General features: G+C 43.2%; 1 protein-coding gene across 2 annotated transcripts in view; it reads left to right on the top strand.

The window, feature by feature from the left end:
* Positions 1-8,899, top strand: part of LOC115321900 — a 41,176-nt gene extending 32,277 nt beyond the window's left edge. For both annotated transcript variants that reach the window (XM_040220395.3, XM_040220398.3), the window contains 4 exons: positions 4,325-4,441; positions 5,879-6,150; positions 6,409-6,574; positions 8,739-8,899. In XM_040220395.3, the coding sequence (XP_040076329.1) occupies positions 4,325-4,441; positions 5,879-6,150; positions 6,409-6,574; positions 8,739-8,890 (707 nt within the window). In that variant the 3' untranslated portion in view covers positions 8,891-8,899. The remainder of the gene's footprint in view (positions 1-4,324; positions 4,442-5,878; positions 6,151-6,408; positions 6,575-8,738) is intronic.
* The last annotated feature ends 11,372 nt before the right edge of the window (positions 8,900-20,271 follow it).

The following is a 20,271-nucleotide window of genomic DNA, read 5'->3' on the forward strand; positions in this document are numbered from 1 at the left end:
AAGTCGCAATGTTTCAGTTGAGAGGTCTTCGTGCTGGGCAGCAGCTCTCAAAGTGATTACTTCGAAACTCCTTGGTCGAGCAGATCATTCTTTGGTTCCATCAGCACCCACATCGATCACCCTCTCACCCTAACGTTTTAAGATTGAGAAAGACCAATTTCGCAGCTCATTCTAATATCTGTACTTTTTCAGTTCTGCTATCATTGCAATAGAGCTCACGCAGGTTGGTTTTTAAACTCTTCTATTCTTACTGGTATAATGCCCGGTGGTCAGCATTATGGTTCACGGAGACAGGGGAGTTCGCAAACCCTAGCAACAAACTTTGTTGCTGGTTGCTAGGGCTTGTGAGATGACAAATTGTGAGAGCCTCTGGTCTGGGGGTTACTAGCAACTTGCCAAAATATCCCCCTCCTCTTTTCCCCGATCTTTAAGTGGCAACAACTTTTGGTAAAATTGTTGCCAGCTTGCATTGTACTTGGAGTAGAAGAGCTGAAAAGTCAGCCTGGAAGAAGTCTGTTGCAGTGGTAGAATGAAGAAAACAGTAAGCATATTACTCCAAAGGTGAACATATTTGACAGAATTCTGTCTGGTTGGGTAGAAAATCGGGAAAAAAAGAATTTGCCTACCAAATGTGGAAAAGATCTGGAAAAAGATAGTCCCAACATTTCGAAACTATTTGTTTTTTCTTCAGGGGATGAATAATAATAATAATACTTTTATTGAATGAAAAAATAGCATGTACAGATTGAGGCCTACCGAAGCCTCATCGGGCTTGAAAGGTAGTGCCTGGCAGACAGTGACAAAGTAAAGCAATGACAGTAAAACACAAAAACCCCACATAGATAAATCAAGCTATGACACACACAGAAAAGAAATCTTTATACAATTCTATTTCTGAGCGCTTTTTTCAGTTTGTATTTTGTACTAGCACAAAAAATACTCATAGGAAGCTTGTTAAAATACGAGGGAACATAGTAACGGCGCATGCGTTCGCCATATCTTGTGCTGCACCGAGGTATACAGTAACGTTTTTTTGGCCTTAGGCAACGGGCTGGGGCATAAGGTACTTTAAAAGAACTATTCCAGAAATGACGAAAAAGTACAGTTTCTATCAACAGAGAGTTGAAATCCGGAAAGCATAATGCTCTAAATACGTCAGTATCTTTATCAAGACTTAAATCATAAGAAATAACTTTTAACAAAGAACGCAAAATTGAATTGATTCTTATTTTCCATCAAAGGGCACAGTGGCCGTACACAGTTATTCCATAACGAAGCACACTATAGCCCAGGGCATGAATGATAACCTTACGAACGGATAATGGCATAACGTATCTAACACTGTACATCAAACAAGACACCGCGCGAAGCTTCTTACAGATATGAGCGAGCTGTGAATTCCAGGCAAGATCGCTATCAAAAATCAAACCAAGGTATTTAACTGTAGATGTGTAATTCACAGGGGTACACGCGCAATTAAGACAATTAGACGTGTGCAAAAAAAGCGGAGAAGTGAGACTGACTCGTTTTAATGGGCTATGAAAACAAATTAGTTGAGTTTTTGTCGTATTAATAGAAATTAAATTTGCATCAAACCAGTCCATTTCCCTATTTGCCGCATTTTGAAGCAAAGAGATTGCGTGCAAATACTTAGAAGCGCAGGCTACAATTACAGTATCGTCCGCATATTGAAATATTGAAGTGGGCACGGTACTAGAAAGATCGTTCACATAAATATTAAATAATAAAGGACTAAGTACTGAACCCTGCGGAACACCAGCTTTAATTATCGAGAAGTTACTTCGAAATTGTTCAATCGAAACACATTGGCGCCTATCCTGAAGAAAATTTTGTAACAGCAATAAAAAGGAACCGCGAAATCCCACCATTGACAGCTTATTTAGCAACAGACGGTGACATACACTATCGAATGCCTTCCTGACGTCTAGAAATAACGCGCACGCGACTTGATTCCGCTCAAACGACGAGTTCAGCAAATCAGAAAAATCTTCAAGTAACATTTGAGTGCCTCGACCTTGCACGAAACCGTACTGAGAGGGCGACATAATACGATGCTTATCCAAAAAGCGTGTCCTGACCAAGCACAAGTGTTTTTCTAACAGCTGAGCAATACCTGGTAAAATTGAAATCGGACGATAATTTTCAATATTATTTCGCGCTCCAGCTTTGAAAAGCGGGATAACGATTGCCGTTAAGGATAAAGGATGTCAGTCTCTTCATCTTTTAGGTGTTACATCACTTTGTCTTTGTCGGTGTTGTTGGGTTAGCTTCGTCGTGCCCTATCCGTTATCCCATTGTGGAGGCCGTTCACATATAACGTAGGAAGTGTCCCTAGTGACCTATTGATGATGTTTGAAGTGTGTTGAATATGCCATGATTCAATGAGCCGCCTCCTACGTAGATTTGGTGCCGTGTCCAGGATGCTTGCGTTCTCAAATGCGGTGGTCGAGGTTATCACAGTGTTCAGCGAAAGCACTGCGCTCTTTGTCAAAGTTTCTCACATCGTTCTTATGTTGGTGAAGCTGGTCGTGAAAGTTCTTTGTTTCGCCGATGTAAGAGGCAGGGCACTGGGAGCATGGGATCTTATAAATGACACCTTAATTGGGCCTTCGCCTTCGGTGGTCTGTTCTTAGGGCGAGGTAGAAAGCATCCGACACTGGTTTGTGAGCAACCAGGACGTGTTCTTTTGCAAACAGTCGGGATAGCATCTCGCTTATCCCTTTCTTGTAAGGGATGCTAATCCGTGCTATCGGTTTGGAAACTATCTAAGGTTGTTTCATCCAATTACGGTTCTGACGACGGATGACGTGGTGAATGAAGTTACCGGGGGAGCCGTTCTTCCTTAGGTCGTCCATGATAATCCGTTCCTCCTTTCTTTTGTCGTCCTCAGATGAGCACAAGGTGTTGGTTCTGTTAAAAAGAGCAGAAACGACACATACCTTATGGCCGACAGGGTGGTTGGAGTCCTCCAACCATTACCTCCAGTTCGACTCCACCCACCGTCGGCCATAAGGTATCTGTCGTTTCTACTCTTTTTAACAGAACCAACACCTTGTGCTCATCTGAGGACGACAAAAGAAAGGAGGAACGGATTATCATGGACGACCTAAAGAAGAACGGCTCTCCCGGTAACTTCATTCACCACGTCATCCGTCGTCAGAACCGTAATTGGATGAAACAACCTTCGACAGTTTCCAAACCGATAGCACGGATTAGCATCCCTTACAAGAAAGGGATAAGCGAGATGCTATCCCGACTGTTTGCAAAAGAACACGTCCTGGTTGCTCACAAACCAGTGTCGGATGCTTTCTACCTCGCCCTAAGAACAGACCACCGAAGGCGAAGGCCCAATTAAGGTGTCATTTATAAGGTCCCATGCTCCCAGTGCCATGCCTCTTACATCGGCGAAACAAAGAACTTTCACGACCAGCTTCGCCAACATAAGAACGATGTGAGAAACTTTGACAAAGAGCGCAGTGCTTTCGCTGAACACTGTGATAACCTCGACCACCGTATTGCATTTGAAAACGCAAGCATCCTGGACACGGCACCAAATCTACGTAGGAGGCGGCTCATTGAATCATGGCATATTCAACACACTTCAAACATCATCAATAGGTCACTAGGGACACTTCCTACGTTATATGTGAACGGCCTCCACAATGGGATAACGGATAGGGCACGACGAAGCTAACCCAACAACACCGACAAAGACAAAGTGATGTAACACCTAAAAGATGAAGAGACTGACATCCTTTATTCATCCCCTGAAGAAGAAACAAATAGTTTCGAAATGTTGGGACTATCTTTTTCCAGATCTTTTCCACATTTGGTTGGCAAATTCCTTTTTTCCTGATATTACTTCAAAGTGTGGAACTGCTTTGCTCATGACTGCAAGTTATCAGATTGTTTGGTCACACAGGACGGGAGAGAGACTTCAAAACTAATTTTAATTGCACTCCAGTTCGTAGAAAGAATAACACACAGAAGGACGAGACACAAACACAAACACTCACATACACAGGGACAGGACACGAACACAGGCACGCATACAATCTTTCTGATTTTATCTGTGTCTGTTTGTGTGTCTGTGTTTGTGTCCTGTCCCTGTGTATGTGAGTGTTTGTGTCTTGTCCTTCTGTGTGTTATTCTTTCTACGAACCGCAGCGCCTTTCACCAACATGCTCCCTTTGCTTCTAATTTTAATTGTCAGAGAGAGGCTAACAAAATTTGCACCATGTGTCTACTATGTTAGCCAACTGTTCTGGGCCGAAATAATTTTTGTCATTACATTGTGGTTCAGCCTCATCGACATCATCTGGGCAAAGCCTGACCAGAGTGGACGGTGCCCTGGAGGCGCCTTCAGGTTCCATTGAGGAACTCCCGGCAGGAGCTGGGATGACGTTGGGGGCCTCAAATTGTAAGTCCTCCAATTTTTACTGTATGCAACCAAGCACAACACCAGTCAGTGGTCCTTGTGTTAGCCTTTTTAATGTTTTATTTCCTAACACCGGCCTAACCAAAGGAGCTTTGACATGTGGTTTTTTTTATATATATATATATATATTTATATATATATATCCCTTGACGTCAGCCATCTTGATAGTGTCAAAATGAAAGTGTGAAGTATTAATGCTCAAGGTCTGAATATTTGGTGAGTAACAACTGGCCACAAGGTGGTGGGCACTCCAGCTTTTCTCCGGGTATTTTATACTCAGAAACCTGTAATCTAACTTGCGAAAGCAAGGGCCTGCCGGCCTGTTTAACCACTGTTATAGTAGACTTGTTTGCACTGGCTGTCCTAGTTTAAGTGTGCCGGGCTGGCATTTTGAACCTGTCGGCTGCAGTGCTGGGATATGGTTTCCAAATTAAGCTTAAGAGTTTAAGAATGTTGGAACATTCATATCTTTTATTCAGCATGATTCTACTAGGAGCCAAATGTGGGAATTACTAGCTAGTAATTAGCTTGTCAGCTTTGGACCTTATAGCGTAACCATCATTTATCTTTTTTTAATGCTTCAGCTGAATAGTGCATGAATAAGAGGTAATTGCTGTAATGTGTTTCCCACTGGCAGTGACACAGCTACCTTTTTTTTTACAGCTAATTTGTATAGTGTTTCCTAGTATAGCAGCCGTTGAGTTGTACTGTCAAAATAGCTGAAATAACTTTGCTGACTATGATTGCACCTCCTATGTTAGTTATGGTGCAACAAGGTTGCTGATCAGCTTATGAGACCAGCTCTACCCAATGCTATCTCCTTCACTCTGGGGACTTCTCAACATATTCCTTGCATTGGTGGAAAACTGATGTAATTTTTTGTCTACCATTTGTTGCATTGACATGATTGATGCACAGCTGATACAACCTGGCTGGTTTATGACGGCTTAATGCAGCCCTTTTTCATACAGCCATGTGCTTTCTTTTATGGTTCAAATATGAGATAATAAAGATCAAGGTTAAATATAATTGTTTGTTTTTTTGTATTTGCAGGCTCCTGCTATGCACACTGCAAAATATATATTTTATTTATGAATTTTTTCACACCATTTATACAATGGGCAAAGTGTGTGCAACCACGGTGTGTGAGTTGTGTACTCCAAAACTACCATCTGCAGGCAGCCTCAAATTTAGCACACACATAACAGTGCTTGTCTCTTAGCGAGTGCAGTCATAAACATATATATTTTTAGGTTCACGGCTCCTGATGATTTCTTTTATCAGTCAAGCCATTTTAATCTTTTGCTTTTAAAGAAGGGAAAGACTGGTGTCCGCTAGTGCTGCACAGCTTACTTTCCATAGGACCCAGGGCCAGAGCTTGATAATGCATTACTCACCCTAATTAATCTTCCATTTCAGGTCCAGAGCAGTCTCCAATAGTTAAGCTGGTGCTTGAGCTTCGGCTACAGAATGGGGAGATTTTGCGGCAGTTGGGGGCGATGCAGCAGGACATTAGAAACTTAAGTTTTAATTTATCGCAAATGAAGGCCTCAATGTCTGCTGCACCGCCTTCGCCGGAAATGGCTCCAGAGCCGTCGCGGGCGCCCCTTCCGAAGCTGCCCGCGGCGACTATGGAAGAATTCAGGGAATTGGAAAATGCCCTGAAGGATAAAGCTACAGCCACAGCCCTGGTATGTTGCACTTTCCTCCTTTCATATCATGATTTTTCCAACATGCACTGCAGTGCTTGTCGCTGGCTCATAATGTCGACTATCATACTCGGCCACTAAACGGGTGGACACTGCATTTGCTTTACTCAATGTTAATAAATGATAGCTTTCCAGTATGAAGAAAAATGAAAACTGGTTGTGTCGTCATAGCCGTGTTTCTGTGTTTGATTTGGTATTTGGTCATGCTTCTACATTTCCGTTGTCCCTTGTCTTTCACAGCAGCTGGAGGTGGCTACGTGGGTCAGGGCAACTGACACGGTTGCCGAGGCCTGCCGAAGCCTTCTGGAAAGGGCCCTCAAGAAGGAGGTCCAAATAAAATTTAGCCTCCTGGGCCGGAAAGGCAAGCTACCTTTCCGGGGGACCCTCCTCTGCCACATTGTGACAGGTATGATTATATTTGCTTAATTGATCAACACATTGATAGATCCTTGTTATTCGAGTTTGCTGAAGTGCATGCAACTGCTTGACTGTTATAGCATGTCACTTTCAAATCAAATCCTTTATTTGTGCCTGTGATGTAGCATATAGTACAGGCACTGGGAGGCAGACAAAAACCCAGCAGTTGTTGGCTTGACAAGGTTTGCACACTTGTTCACTCAGCAAGCAGCAAGGTGACAAATGTGATACAAAGAAAAATATAAGAGAAAAAGAATTGCACCAATAAACGTTAGTAAACACTATAAACTATTTGGGGATTAGTTTACAGAGCTTGAAACATGATTTGTCTCATCGAAGGGTGGTCACAGGTTCTATTTGTACTTTTTGTCATAATAATTGGTTTGGTGATGATGGGAGATGATGCTTTAATATTTGTGTGCAGTGGTTATAGTTCAATTATGAGGAACAGTCTATAGGCTACCATCACGTAGGTTACAGGCAGTAGTGATCTCAGTCAGGTGAGGTATGGAGGGTAATCTCAGTGTGTTAAATTTATTATACTTTAATTATGTACCATATGGTGCTAGAGAATATTCACATTGGCTAGTATTTGGAAGAAGGTTCATTGTATGAAAAAGATTTTTAGTCTTGAGTGTTATATTTTACATTTACAAAAATACACACAGCCTTTTTCTAAAGTAAGTTCGTTTTCAACAATGCTTCTAATCTGTTATAGCGTAACATATTTAGTTCAAAAGGCCTATTATAGTGCCTGAAAATTCTAGCTATGCCTGAATGCAGCATATACTCTATCTCACAAGTTGCATGCAGTGTAGTGCAACTGTAGCCCTTGTCAGCCAATCAAGAACATAAATGCACCAGTGTACATGTGTTCTTACACAGCGTATCAGTCTTCGCCTGCATTGTCTGGTCTCTGTAGAAGCCATTACAGGCAATTAAGTTATTCCTTACAGTCTGCCGAGTCATTCCATATGCCTGAATAGTTCATACTCTATAAATACAGCATAATCTCGATGATAGGGATTACCCGGGAACACGAAAAAATATTCATATAATCCTGAATTTGTTTAATCCAAGACAAGCTAACTTGTGTGTATACTTTGTCTGTGATGTTTGTTTGCACTCTTCTGCCCTTGTAGTTGCTCATAAGCCCCATCCAAAATGCATAAAGCTGCGCAGCGCTTTCTCGGCTCATTTTGCTGGCACTTATGGTGCAGCATGGAACATCAAGAGCGTTAAAGGCCGACTTACGAAACCATTTTCCGCAGGGTAGGAAAGTGCTCCCCAACGACCTTCGCTCCCTCCCCTCTCGCACTCCTTCCTCCTCCTCCCCCGAAAAGGGCGGGTCCGAAAGCTAGTCTCCGTGGAAAGGAAAGGGGTTTCCTCCTTTTTTGGGTGGCAAGGAGGAAACCCCTTCTCCCGCGGAAAATGGTTTTGTAGGTCGGCCTTTCAGTGTTTCTACCATCGACGACACAGCTTTGTTGGGCATGTGAGTTAACCTTGGCTCGTTGGGCTGTGAGCCAGGCATGCTGCCGCTTGGCCAGCATAGACTGGAGGTGGAGAGGGGGCCAGCGGCAACTGTGCGTACTCTCTTCCCCTCTATGACCAGCTGCGCCCACCCACTCGTTTCGCATGCACCGATGGTTCACGTGCTCATATCACCCGGGACGACTTGAGTACTGTTTGTATCATCCTGAATGGCAATATATTCAATATTGCCCGGACCATCTTTAAATTCACGTGACCCTGAAATTCCGGTCAATCGTTATTGTATCATCGACATTTGACTCTGTGCAATCTGAGCCGTACCGGAACTTGTAACCGCATTGGGTACTCCTCCACCTCGTCGCACCTTGCAGCTCCACACTGCACACAACTACTGAGACAGAGTATAGCTGTGCAGTGCTGATGGGAACCTCTTCTTAGAATAGAAGTGTGGTCATTAGTATAGTAATCAGTAAAAGAGAGGAGCATGTTGCTTCTCTGTACCTAGCTCTTGACCTGACATCTGTATTTTAATTACTACTGCTCTGGATAGAGATTTAACCCTGGTTGGATCCAATTTCCTGATCCTAAGACTATTCTAAGTATCAGCGGCAACCATTATGCCTTGATGTTTAATGCAGAACGTTTAAAATTTCCACTTTCAGAGACCATCAAGAGTGCGAAGGCTGCCAATGTGCCAGATGTCGAAAAGGCCATTGGCAAGTACCTGGCCGGTGCTGTGGACCGGGAGGGGGGCAGGCGCCAGAGGTTTTGCCGCCAAACAGAGGCCAGTCAACTGCCAACTGGCGATGTGTGAAGTGCAAAAAAAAATAGCACAGAAAGTTGTTTTCAAAATAAATTTTTAGCAAAGAAATTATTTTGTTCATTTGCATGGCAAACTAAAATGCACGCAATATTTTCTGATGGTAAAATTATATATTTTTAGCCTGCATGTTGCAAAGAAAATCTTCAGTGTTATCAATACAAGAGAGCTAAAACTATTATCTGTTGTTGCAGTTGTACATTATATTGCCAAATATCGGGAAGAGCCTGGCGGCAAAGGGTTACCAGTGCAAGTGTGGTAAACTGCTCAACCATGGTGCCAGGAGAAAGGCACGCCCAATATTTGTAGTAGCTTGGCGAAAAAGGCCTTCGGACATTTGGCTGCCGTTCCGACAGAGATTGGCAGCCAATTTTAACGTGGTTGGCAAAACCTATCTAGGCTAAAAGGGCAGTGCCGTTATGCCCAATATTGGCTGAAAATGGGCGAGCGGAGTGGTCCAATATTGGCTGAAAATGGGCAAATAGAGTGGTCCAATATTGGCTGAAAATGGGCAAACAGAATGGTCCAATATTGGCTGAAAATGGGGAAATAGAGTGGTCCAATATTGGCTGAAAAGTGGCAAACAGAATGGTCCAATATTGGCTGAAAATTGGCAAACAGAGTGGCCCAATATTGGCAGGCTAGCTGGCCCAATATAGCGCCTGGTAGCGTTTGCCAATATTGCCCAATATTGGTGCCAGCGTGAGCCGATATAGGACCGTCATTGGACCAATATTGGGGTGCCACTTGGGTAGGATGTCCCATATTACGGTTACGCTTGTATGAGCCTTTTCCATCATCTTTCCATCATCGATATTTTCAATAGGGTATAGATATGTGCGCCGTAACAAACCTTTAGCGTACTTGCCGTGGAGGTAAATAAAACTCAATTTATAACTGGAATGCCTGCTTGACATGTTTATTTGAGATATTCTTGACTCACATACTTTTCTGTTTTGGTCCTGACGTGGAACCGAAACCAAACCTCATAGCGAAACATTTTTTCCAGTCACTCAAGAAAAACAGACATCTACATTTAAAGAGATGCACTCGCCAAATTCTTAATTGGAAAGATATTTAACGATAACCGATGTATTATAGGGGGGGCATCAGGGAGAGTAGCCCCAAATACCGGTGTCCATCTTCTTCCCTGTCTTCAGGCCTTTTACTTTGAGATTGTACAACCATCTAGCCCAACTTGCAGTCGAATATAAATGGATTTCTTAACTTTAAGTATTCCACAATGACATTTCAGTTTCGCGGTCAGCCTGAAGTTGAAAACGTTCATTATCTTTTTTTTGCTGTACGATATATGACACAATCATGCGCTTATAAAAGGATGCTTGATGTTGTGAGCTGAGTTAAATCATTTATATAAAACAAGTAGACAAAGGATTCATATACAGACCCTTGGAGGACGCCTCACGGCACCGCCGCACACGGTGAATTAACACTATTAACAACTACACCTTCGGTGAGCTAAGATGATTAACAATTGATCTATTCTTCAAGGTTGTCAGGGAAAGCAAAACATGCGATGTGAGCGTATAGAAGTTAATTGAGTTCATTTTAAAATGCTTTCGGATAATAAAAAAAGAGGGTTGGCCCGTATATTTGCGTTTAATGAAAACGAAATGTCATATGCAATTTTTACTGGCAGTTTGCTGCACCGGAATCCACAACGTAATCCATGCTTGTAAGGGGTATAGATTTTATTTAACTCAAGGTGGCTATAAATATTCGTATGTACGCGTTCAAGAAATTTAAAAGAGCTCTGTTCAGAGACATTAGCCTCGGGTTAGAAACATCTGGTCAATCCCGTCCTTATCGCTATGTACAGCATTGGCTGCCCCTTACTCAGGTGGAAGCCCTTTTGAAGAGAAATATTTTAAATAAAATAGCTAGGCAGCGTTTAATCCCTGAAGCACATGGTTTGGAATTCCATCAAGTATTGTGACTGAATGACATTTCAAATAAATAAATAATGTGTATTTTTCTTTTTTTACAAAGAAGGAAGATAGGGCAAAATCTGGATGGTTTGCAGCTTGACGAGGCCCTACCCCGCGTAGCAAAGCAGCAGAGACATGTCCAACTGGGCTAGCAAAAAACGAGGTACTACACCTTATTGCATCGATTGTCTACAAAAAAGTCGTTATCACTGTTTTCCAATAGCATGTCACGTAGCATATGCTTTGATTTTTTAGTAATTTCAAAATTTTCACCTTCGAGCTCATTTAAAAGCGACGATAGTGTATGTTTTAAAGAAGGTAGTTCATAGTTCGTGCGGGAAGTAGTAACACGCCAGGGCCCTAGCTGTGTCTAGTTTCATACGTCTGGGTTTTAGAGCGCAGCTCTTAGGGGCCCGTTCCCGGCTTGAGCGGCGTCGGCGTCGGCGTCGCCGTTGGCGTAACCAAGGTCACCCTATGGTCACGCGACCCACAAGGTCATCCCAAGGTCACGTGAGCCCCAAGGTCACCCCAAGGTCACGTGACCCCCAAGGTCACGTAACACCCAAAGTCACGCGACCCCCCGAGGTCACGTGACCCCCCAGGTCGCGTGACCCCCCGAAGTCACGTGACACCCCCCCCCCGAGGTCACGTGACCTCCCCGATGACGTCATCGTCACTGATGACGTCACCGACATCCGCATCGTCATCGTCATCATCGCTGTAGACGTCATCGGAGTCCGCATCGTCATCGTCACTGATGACGTCATTAGTGACGTCACTGATGACATCATCGTCATCGTCACGTGACCCCCCAAGGTCACGTGACCCCCCCCAGGTGACTTCACCCCCCAGTACCCTTCGCTCCTCCTCCTCAAGAGCTGCGCTCTAATTCGGTGTTACAGGGAGTTGCAAACGGCTTCCACTTTTTTCTCTCCAAGCCCGACAGTACAGAAAAAAAGTGTTTATTTTGTTTTACTGCCGTATCGTAGACTCCCATCAAACGATAGTTGTACAAATGATTAATTGTCACATCTTCATGTTTACCAAACAGCTCCTCAGAAGAATGCAAAAAAAAACATTTTCAATTATGCAAAATTCTTTCTTTTGTGTTAGTAGCAGTGTTCTTAAGTTTTGTTTGGTTGTGGTTCCCCAAACCAGGTGAGAGTACACGTTATTTGTGTAGATCAGAGAGCAATACAAGAGCAACTTCACTCGCGTGAGAAACATAAAACGAGTGTTAGATATTATTCCTATGGCTTTGCAAACTTTCCGGTGGATATACTCAACGTGTTCAGAACAAGAGAGTGATTCAATAAAAATGCCACAAAGAATTTTAACAGATTTTGCGACTTCTAATGGAGATAAATTCATCGTGATATTTAAAGGCAAAGACTTTTTACGATTCCGTGGTTTAGACAGTACGCATTTAGTTTTGTCTGTGTTAATTTTTAGTCCATTAACTTGCGTCCATAAGTATAGATTTTGAAGAACAACTGCCGCCGTACTTTCGATCTCAGAAGTTGTTTCACGTTTAATAAAAAGAGTGGTATCATCTGCATATGAAATGAACATGACGTTTGGTGGGCATGGTTCGATAACGTTTATAAATAATATAAACAAGTTCGGCCCAAGTACACCCCCTGGGGGACTACAGTCACAATTCCTTTGGTTGCTGAATTTTACGTATTTATGCAAAACAAACTGCGTACGATATTCCAAATATTATTTAAACCGTTTAAATCCAGTTTCTCGGATGCGATATTGTTCTAACTTTTCAATTAGGATGTCATACTTTTTTAAATCAAATACGTAAGAAAAGTAAACATACACACATAGAATAAGATCTTTATCCGCAATAGATTTTAGTATTTCTTCCTTTTGCATTAACAGCGATGTTTCAGGTGAACGCTTCTTCCTAAGACCGTGTTGAAAATCGGAGACTGTGATTTTTCTCTAGATAACAAGGAAGTCTGTGATGCCTTGTTTTTTCAATACCCTTAGAAAAGATTGGTAACAAGGAAATCGGTCTATAATTTTTAGATGTGTTCTTATCGACGCCTTTGAATATAAGCAGAACTTTCGCAACCTGCATAGCCTTTGGTAAGCAACCAGTTGAAAGTGACACGTTAAATATATACGTTAATACAGGCGCGATTATCTCAATTTCATACTTGATTACTTTGATGTCAAAGTCGTTAACGTCGTGACTCTTGCCATTTCTTAAGTTGCTGAACAAAGCACCGACCTCATTTACATCTGCCGGATATAAAGTGGAAGTATTTGTAAAATAACGTTTTATATAACCACAAGGGCAGAGCTCAATTTCCAGCACCGCAACGTTGTCTGCTTTGCTAACAAAGTAATTATTAAAAGCACTCGGCAGAGAACACCCAGAGAGAGTACCCTCTTCGCAGGTTACTTCACCTACATTATGTTCATTCGTATACGGATTAATTGCGCTATTCATTCTTTTCCAGAGTATTCCTGGCTCTTCATTATCATCTTTTTTTGAAGAGGTTTATATAATAACTATTATTTGAAGGTATCAGTAGTTTAACAAGTTTATTTCGATACGTCTTAAAGCCTTTAAATCATCAGGGTTTTTTGTTTTCAAGAAATGCTGAAACAGAATCTTTTTTTCATCTATATTATTCAAAAGCTCCCTTGCCATTTAAGGCTTGCGAATTCTTTTACGCTGCTTAACTGTCCTTTATGGGAAACTCTCCTTGTACAGATTTTGAAATGTCGGTAGAAAGGTTTCGTACACGAGGTTTGCGTTTGTTTTCAAATATACTTGTTCCAAGTCAGTTCTGTTTAACGATGCTTTAAAGTTTTCTGGAGTAGTGTTCGTTATGTTTTGAATTTGAAAATTACGCTGCGCTCAACGTTTCTTAGGTTTATGAGGTTCGTGTATCAACATAAATATCGCCAGATGATCACTGATATCGGTACTAACAGCGTTAGTGGTGATGAAGGACGCGTCATGGATGCCAGTAAAAAAATCAGTGAGTGTGGACGTAGTACATGTAATTCTTCTTGCTCCTGTTGCTCTAATTTTAAAACCACTAAGGGCAATGACTGAATCAAGTGCTTGCCTATAAGTTGCATTTTCAAGCATGTTAATGTTGAAATCTCCGCCAAGAGAAAGTGTGTACTTTTTTAATACTACAAAGTTTAGGAAGCCGTCAAGAACATTAAATGAATTATTCGCCCCGGTTCCAGATGGTAAACGATATACCACAGCAAATTTATATGTGCCAGAGCACAAACACAAAAACTCAACATCACCCGTAACTTGAGTAAATTGTGATACAAGTTCTCATTTGTAGTCATTTTGTACAAGCAATGAAACACCACCACCTCTTTTTTTTATCTCAGCGAAGTGAATAAGGCTGATATCCCGGCAAAGTAAAAATGTAAGGCTCATCAGTATACCAGGTTTCCGAAAAAGTAATAAGCGAGAAAGAAAGATCAGGACGAGCAAACAATACATTCAGATTGTGACCTTTTTCTTTGGCTGACCGAACATTCAAGTGAAAAAAGATAAAGAAACGGGTTGCTTGATGCAATATAGCGTGCAAAGTCAAGCGGAGCGATAGCAACTTAAAGCTGAGACTCAAGGCGTCCAGTCATGGAAGTAGCTTTCCTTCCTGTATAGCTTATCTAAAGATGGGCAATGTCGCCTTCGTGTTTGATATGAATCGCTCGAGCCCCACTAATTTTTCACACAAGTACTTTTCCGCCTGTGTAAAATGCGAACGCATATCCTTTTTCTTTTGCCCAAACTTTCGCTTTTGAAGAGGCTCCCTGTTGGGCCTTGTCAGGTTTTCTTGTATAAAAATACGGCGCATAGTGTTCTTTAGGGTATTTCTTTTCTTTAGCCACGCGTCTCGGTCCTGTTGCCTGGTAAAATGAACAATAATTGCGGGGACGTTACCCTGCCTCGCGGGCAGCCTGTGAGCAGAAACATTATCGTTCTGTGTTATATTGGGGACCTCGAGTTTATTAGCAACTTTGTTTAAAGGGACCAATAAGGCAATTTAATTTTTTTTAAAAAGGAAGTGTTTTTGGAAGTATTGGGTTCCTGGCATGCCACACAATTTTTTCTAGAACGTTGTGGCTCTTATTTCTGTACCTCCAAATAAATTTGCGAAACCGAAACAAACATTCAGATTTCTTCCCTTTTTCGCCTCTGGAAAGAGAAGTGACATCAGGGAGCACTGTCGGCATCGATAGGATTTAGTGCACACTCAGTGTGGTTCCCGTGGTTTGCTCTAGTGCACGGCGGTCTGTGAAGAAAACCTGGAAGAAATGGACGACAACGCCGCTCTCGCAAACGAGTTTGAGCTCCCGTTCAGCGACCTCACGCCGACTGAACGGGAGATGCTGCTAATGACGCAGAACTCTGGATGGGCGCTTTACGAGGGCGATGCAGCAATGCGCAGCATTGCTGCATCGGTCGGCAGTTCATGCAAACTAACGTCGCCCGATTGACCGCACGTCTTTAGCCGACCTTTCGCGCAACCTACTACAGCACATAAACGCGGCATGATTGGCGAGACAACAGTTCGCAAAGCGAACACGAGACGACGCACGAAACCAAAAACCAAAAGTCCGCCGCCCCCGGCGCTCTTTCCTTTTTTTTTTTTTTTTTGTCCATGGTTGTTGCATGCTTTTTACGTGCCCGGGGTAGCAGTGCGGGATGCGTTCAACCCAATGAGGTAGAGGGGCTTAGAGTGATAAACCGGAAGTTCGGAAGTGGCACCCCCACGGTTGCCGCCATGTTTTACGCAAATGTGACCACTCGTCACATGACCTCACAAGAGCCGTGACGTCGCAGGTAAGATGGCAGCGCCCAGAGTTGGTGGATGCGAGTTTGTTCGGTGCGCGGCAGCCGTGATGTGCAGCTCCTTTCCGACGATTTCGTGCTTATTCGTGCTCGCTGACGCAGGTATAATGTGAAAATATGAAGGAATGAGACTTTGTACCGTTTTTGCGCAAGATCGCTCTGAATCATCTGGATATTAACACCTGTGAGACAGCATCAGCCGTATCGCCAAACCAATGCTCTGATTCGGGATCTGTTCGAGGATCGATAAAACTTTCAGTGGTTTTAGCATAATATTTTCGCATTCTCTTAGCTTTGTTTGAACGTTGGAATGTCTGAGAATCGATGCGAAAGGTATACGTCGCGTTAGGACCTAGGAGAAGTTGTTTCAGCCCTGCGTCACCGAATAACCATAGCAACTTTTAGCGAGGAAGCTCCTGCGATCTTTAACCCTTTGTGCTAATCGACGATTCTACATTCAATCGCTTTTCTTCCTTTATTTGGTGAGTGCGAAGTGCACACTTATTTTCAGCTACGAGGATGACGTTTTATTGAGTGTGGGGTTGAATAAATCGTTGCACGCACCTGCTTCAAAGCTATTTGACTTGCAATAAGAACAACTGTTTTGGTGTATGCATAGATTAACTGCAGCTTTTTCTCTTTCGTAGGATTTATTTCAGCAATACTTTTTTCGTCAAGAGTGCATTGTATTAGTCGGTCAATTATTTACTTGTTCTAATTACCTGGGTAAGATGATTCATATTTGTGTTGACCCCTTGCCTGAAGAGCAGTCTTGTTGAAAAATGTTGACCATCCCTTTCGGTCTCTTCAATAGACTTTTTTGAAAAGTGTGGGTTGCCTATACTTCGTATCATTGTAACCTGGAAGAGGGCAACCACCACAGCCCCCTCGAACCAATCAGAGAGACAGAGCGAAGGTGTGTGACAAATCTGTGCAGACGAGCACTCTGAATGACATGTCATGTTCCTCTCTCCAATGTGCATATTGGATCACCGAGAGTGTAACCTTTGCTGTTTGCCAAATTGGGATGAAACAAATTACAGTAGCTACTACTCTAATTACCCCAGGCTTTCATACTTTGGCCGTTTGTTCGACAAGAATGTTATGTCCGCCATCACTGAACTCGGCTCGGCACCTATTGGATTCGAATGCTGCATTAGCATTCGACATGAACTGGGGCCCATTTGTGTGCTCTACGCCGAAAAAAATAGTAACAGTTGTGTGTCTTGATGGGGTTCTGCAAAGGGTCTATAGTGTCATACATATAGAAAGTGTCCTGCTATATAACGATGCATCAACACATGCTATTAAAGTATATGCTCAGAGGTGTGTTTGTTTTTGCAATTAAGAAGTTACAGCAGTGTGCTTTAACGTTATTATCATGTGTGTAGTTCGAAGTATCCTCTCTGCAATGTCTACGAAGGCTCCTGGAGGGAATAAATAAATACCATTTTCACATCACTGGAGCTGGTTTTAGGATGTGCCACATGTTCAGGAGAAGTGGAATGAGTGCAGCCCAATGCAACAAGTCTGCCAGTCTGGTATGTCCCATTAATTATTATTGAAGGGTCAGAGATGCGAGTGCCCTCAAAAGGACCTGCGCGTGCGGTGAACACAGTTCTTGGTGTATAAACTCTCGAGGTGTAAAGTCAATCGGAAATATCTTTATCTGGTTAGTGTATCAAATATGTTTATTTCCACTGGATTACATAATTATTGATTCTTAGTTAATGGTCCCAGAACGAGTTCTTTCTGCGACAGTCTCCTGTCAGGCGTTGAGTCGTAATACTTGGGGACCTTGTTGTGGGATGACGCTCCTGGCACGTCGGTGTTCAGTTTGGTCGAGTAGCAACTTTGACCGACTGATGCCGTCTTGTAATCATACGTCATGTGCGGCCACTGACATCTGATGCACTGAAGCTGCAGGGCTGGCTTCTAATCCGCAAAATTTTCCTGGTAGTTTTCTGCATCAATGCAGCAAGCTCGGGCACGTGTTGGTTATGTGGCTGTGCCTTTTGCTGCACCGTTGACTTGATAGCTGGCAACAATGTTTGTTTGCTATCCAAGCCACTTCACTTCCATTTCGTAATGGAGATTTATTCTGCATCCCGCGACCACTGCAACTTGTGTAAGTCGCCTGTGGCAAAGTGAAGTCTGGTGATGCTTGCAGTCCACTTTTGAGAGCAACCAACCATTCTATTTGTTTATGTCACTGAGCAGCATTCTCCTTCAAAGTTGGAAATCGTGTTCTTCGTGGCGTGGACACAGACAATTAGTGTCAGCAAATTATTAGGTATTGTCCTTGGACGACAACCGACACCAGATCAACTCTCCTTGCATTGCCGCTCACCTGCTTTGTCGTGCTTACCTCCCGTCCAGATGAAGTAGATCACGAGCTTCGGGGTAATGTCAACACCAGGGACAAAGACCGCCGACGATAATCCTCAATCTTCCGCGGACGCTCATCGAGACGTGGTCGAGGGTCATTCGGCACGAATCTTTGCAGGCCAATTCATTGGTACGGGCACCTCCAGTAGACATGGTCGGCCTCGTGCAGTGGTAGCAGAGTGGTTTTCGGTCGGCCATTCGCAATACCTCCGGTTTCCTCGGTGTATTTTGTTTAGCGTGGATCTACACTGGTTCTTCCCGATATCGGGAATGCGTCGGCGTTGGGTGTCTCGTTGAATTGGCATTCAATAGTAACAGGTAGCCGGTGGTGGTCGTTGTGACTTAGTGGCATAAGTCACCCTCAGTTCGTCAGATGCCGCTTCACTCAAAGAAGTCTCCAGTTGAAACGCCGGTCGAACTGCTTCTGAAACAATATCGGCGATCAAAATAAAACCCGGGCAACTGATGGCAGGAACTAGCTTCCTTATCTCCTCCCGGACACCGTTGTGGATGATGTCACGGATGCCTGGCGTCGAAGTTGCAGCTGGACAACTCGAGTGTCGAGACGCTGGGGAGTTGTTGATAGGGATAGGCTCGGGCCTGCAGTGTACATTCAATGTTAGAAGCCTCATTTATATGAACCCTTTGACTGTTGTCGTGGGGTTGTGCACAAGGCTGCTGAAGGTGTTGTCCCTCACATGAGGGACATGGGATTCTTAGCTTCTTGTCTTCTGTAGCATCAGGGTTGGCGTGGGTGCTCGATCAGAAACAAAACATCCTCCATGAAGGTGGTGACGCTCTCGTTGGGGCTGTGTCCTGGACAGAATCAGGAATTCGGCTCTCTCGTCAATGTTGACTGATGAACGTGCACTTCAGCTCAATCTTGCAAACTTCCCACGACGTTAAGGAGGATTCGTGGTTCTCAAACCAGTGCCTCGCAGTTTCTTCCACGAGAAGTATAGATTCTGCAGGAGCTGGTTGTCCATCTACCCACTGTGGCGGGCGACACGGACATATTGTTCAATCCAGCCCTCGGGCGGCGCCTACATGGCCGTCCGTGGCGTGTCCCCCCTCCCCTGTTCCGCACCTTCTTCCACCTCGGGGTTCCCACAAAACGTTATTTATTCATTTATCCCGTCCATGGGTCTTTTCAAAAATTCCATGGAGGATTACCTAAATCTATTCACGACATAATAGCACACTGACTTTAATGAAAAGAAAACGGGCCCAGCTCCTGAAAATAAATATCACGCTCGTAACAAAGTAATATTTTTATAAATTGTTAATTAAAACGACAAACACAACTCTCAGCCCCTAGTTTAATAGCACGTGTTGATGCTTTGACTCTGTAAGTGTGTCGTCATGGCTCGAAACTAACCGTTGCCATGGTCGTTGTTATGAAAAAACACTTGCGGCTAGATTTCGCTACAAAAAAGAACCGTTCAAAAATAAGGAATAGGATATAAACTTCTAAAATCACCGATATAGAAAGCTTGAATGTCATATATGTTCCTACAGAACTGTACGGATATATTTACGATTGCATCTTCCAATCTTCAAGATGCCTGCAGCAGATAACGCAGGCAACTAGTATGCCGTCTACCACACGCCCGCCGGCCAAGCCGGCGTTGGCATCTGGATCGTGTGAATAATGACGATATTCTGATATGGCATTTGTCTGAAATATAATGAGTTTCAGACAATTTTAAGAATTCGTAGTGTGGTCCGATGCAAAATATAGTTCATCGAATGTCCGGGCGCCGATCGAGATGATCGTCTGCTAAAAGTTCGCAATGCACTCGTGAGAAAAGCACTTCAGGCGATCGGTTGAGATCTCAAATTTTGTTTGCGGACTCCCGCTCTGGGAGGCTGCTTCACACCTGGTTGTAACCCTCGGGTGGAGAACGATTTTTCCAGTTTCTTCAGATTTCCGCAAGACCCCAACGCGCGAAGGACTTTATAAAAAACAGGAGGTAGGTTTATTTCAGATTGCACTCGCATCGCGGGTTCGATGGAGATCTTCACCAAAAGAGCACATCCACGGAATTTGATGTATACCAAGACAAAAAAAAAAAAAAAAAAGAAACATTCTGCGAAATCGCGATACACATGCAATTTTTTAATTACCTTACAACTTGAATAATAATAAAAAGAAAGGACTTACCTCGACGGTAAGTCCCTGACCTGTG

This window comes from Ixodes scapularis, unplaced genomic scaffold, assembly GCF_016920785.2.
Source record: "Ixodes scapularis isolate PalLabHiFi unplaced genomic scaffold, ASM1692078v2 ptg000005l_1___fragment_3__unscaffolded, whole genome shotgun sequence".
Classification (NCBI taxonomy): domain Eukaryota; kingdom Metazoa; phylum Arthropoda; class Arachnida; order Ixodida; family Ixodidae; genus Ixodes; species Ixodes scapularis.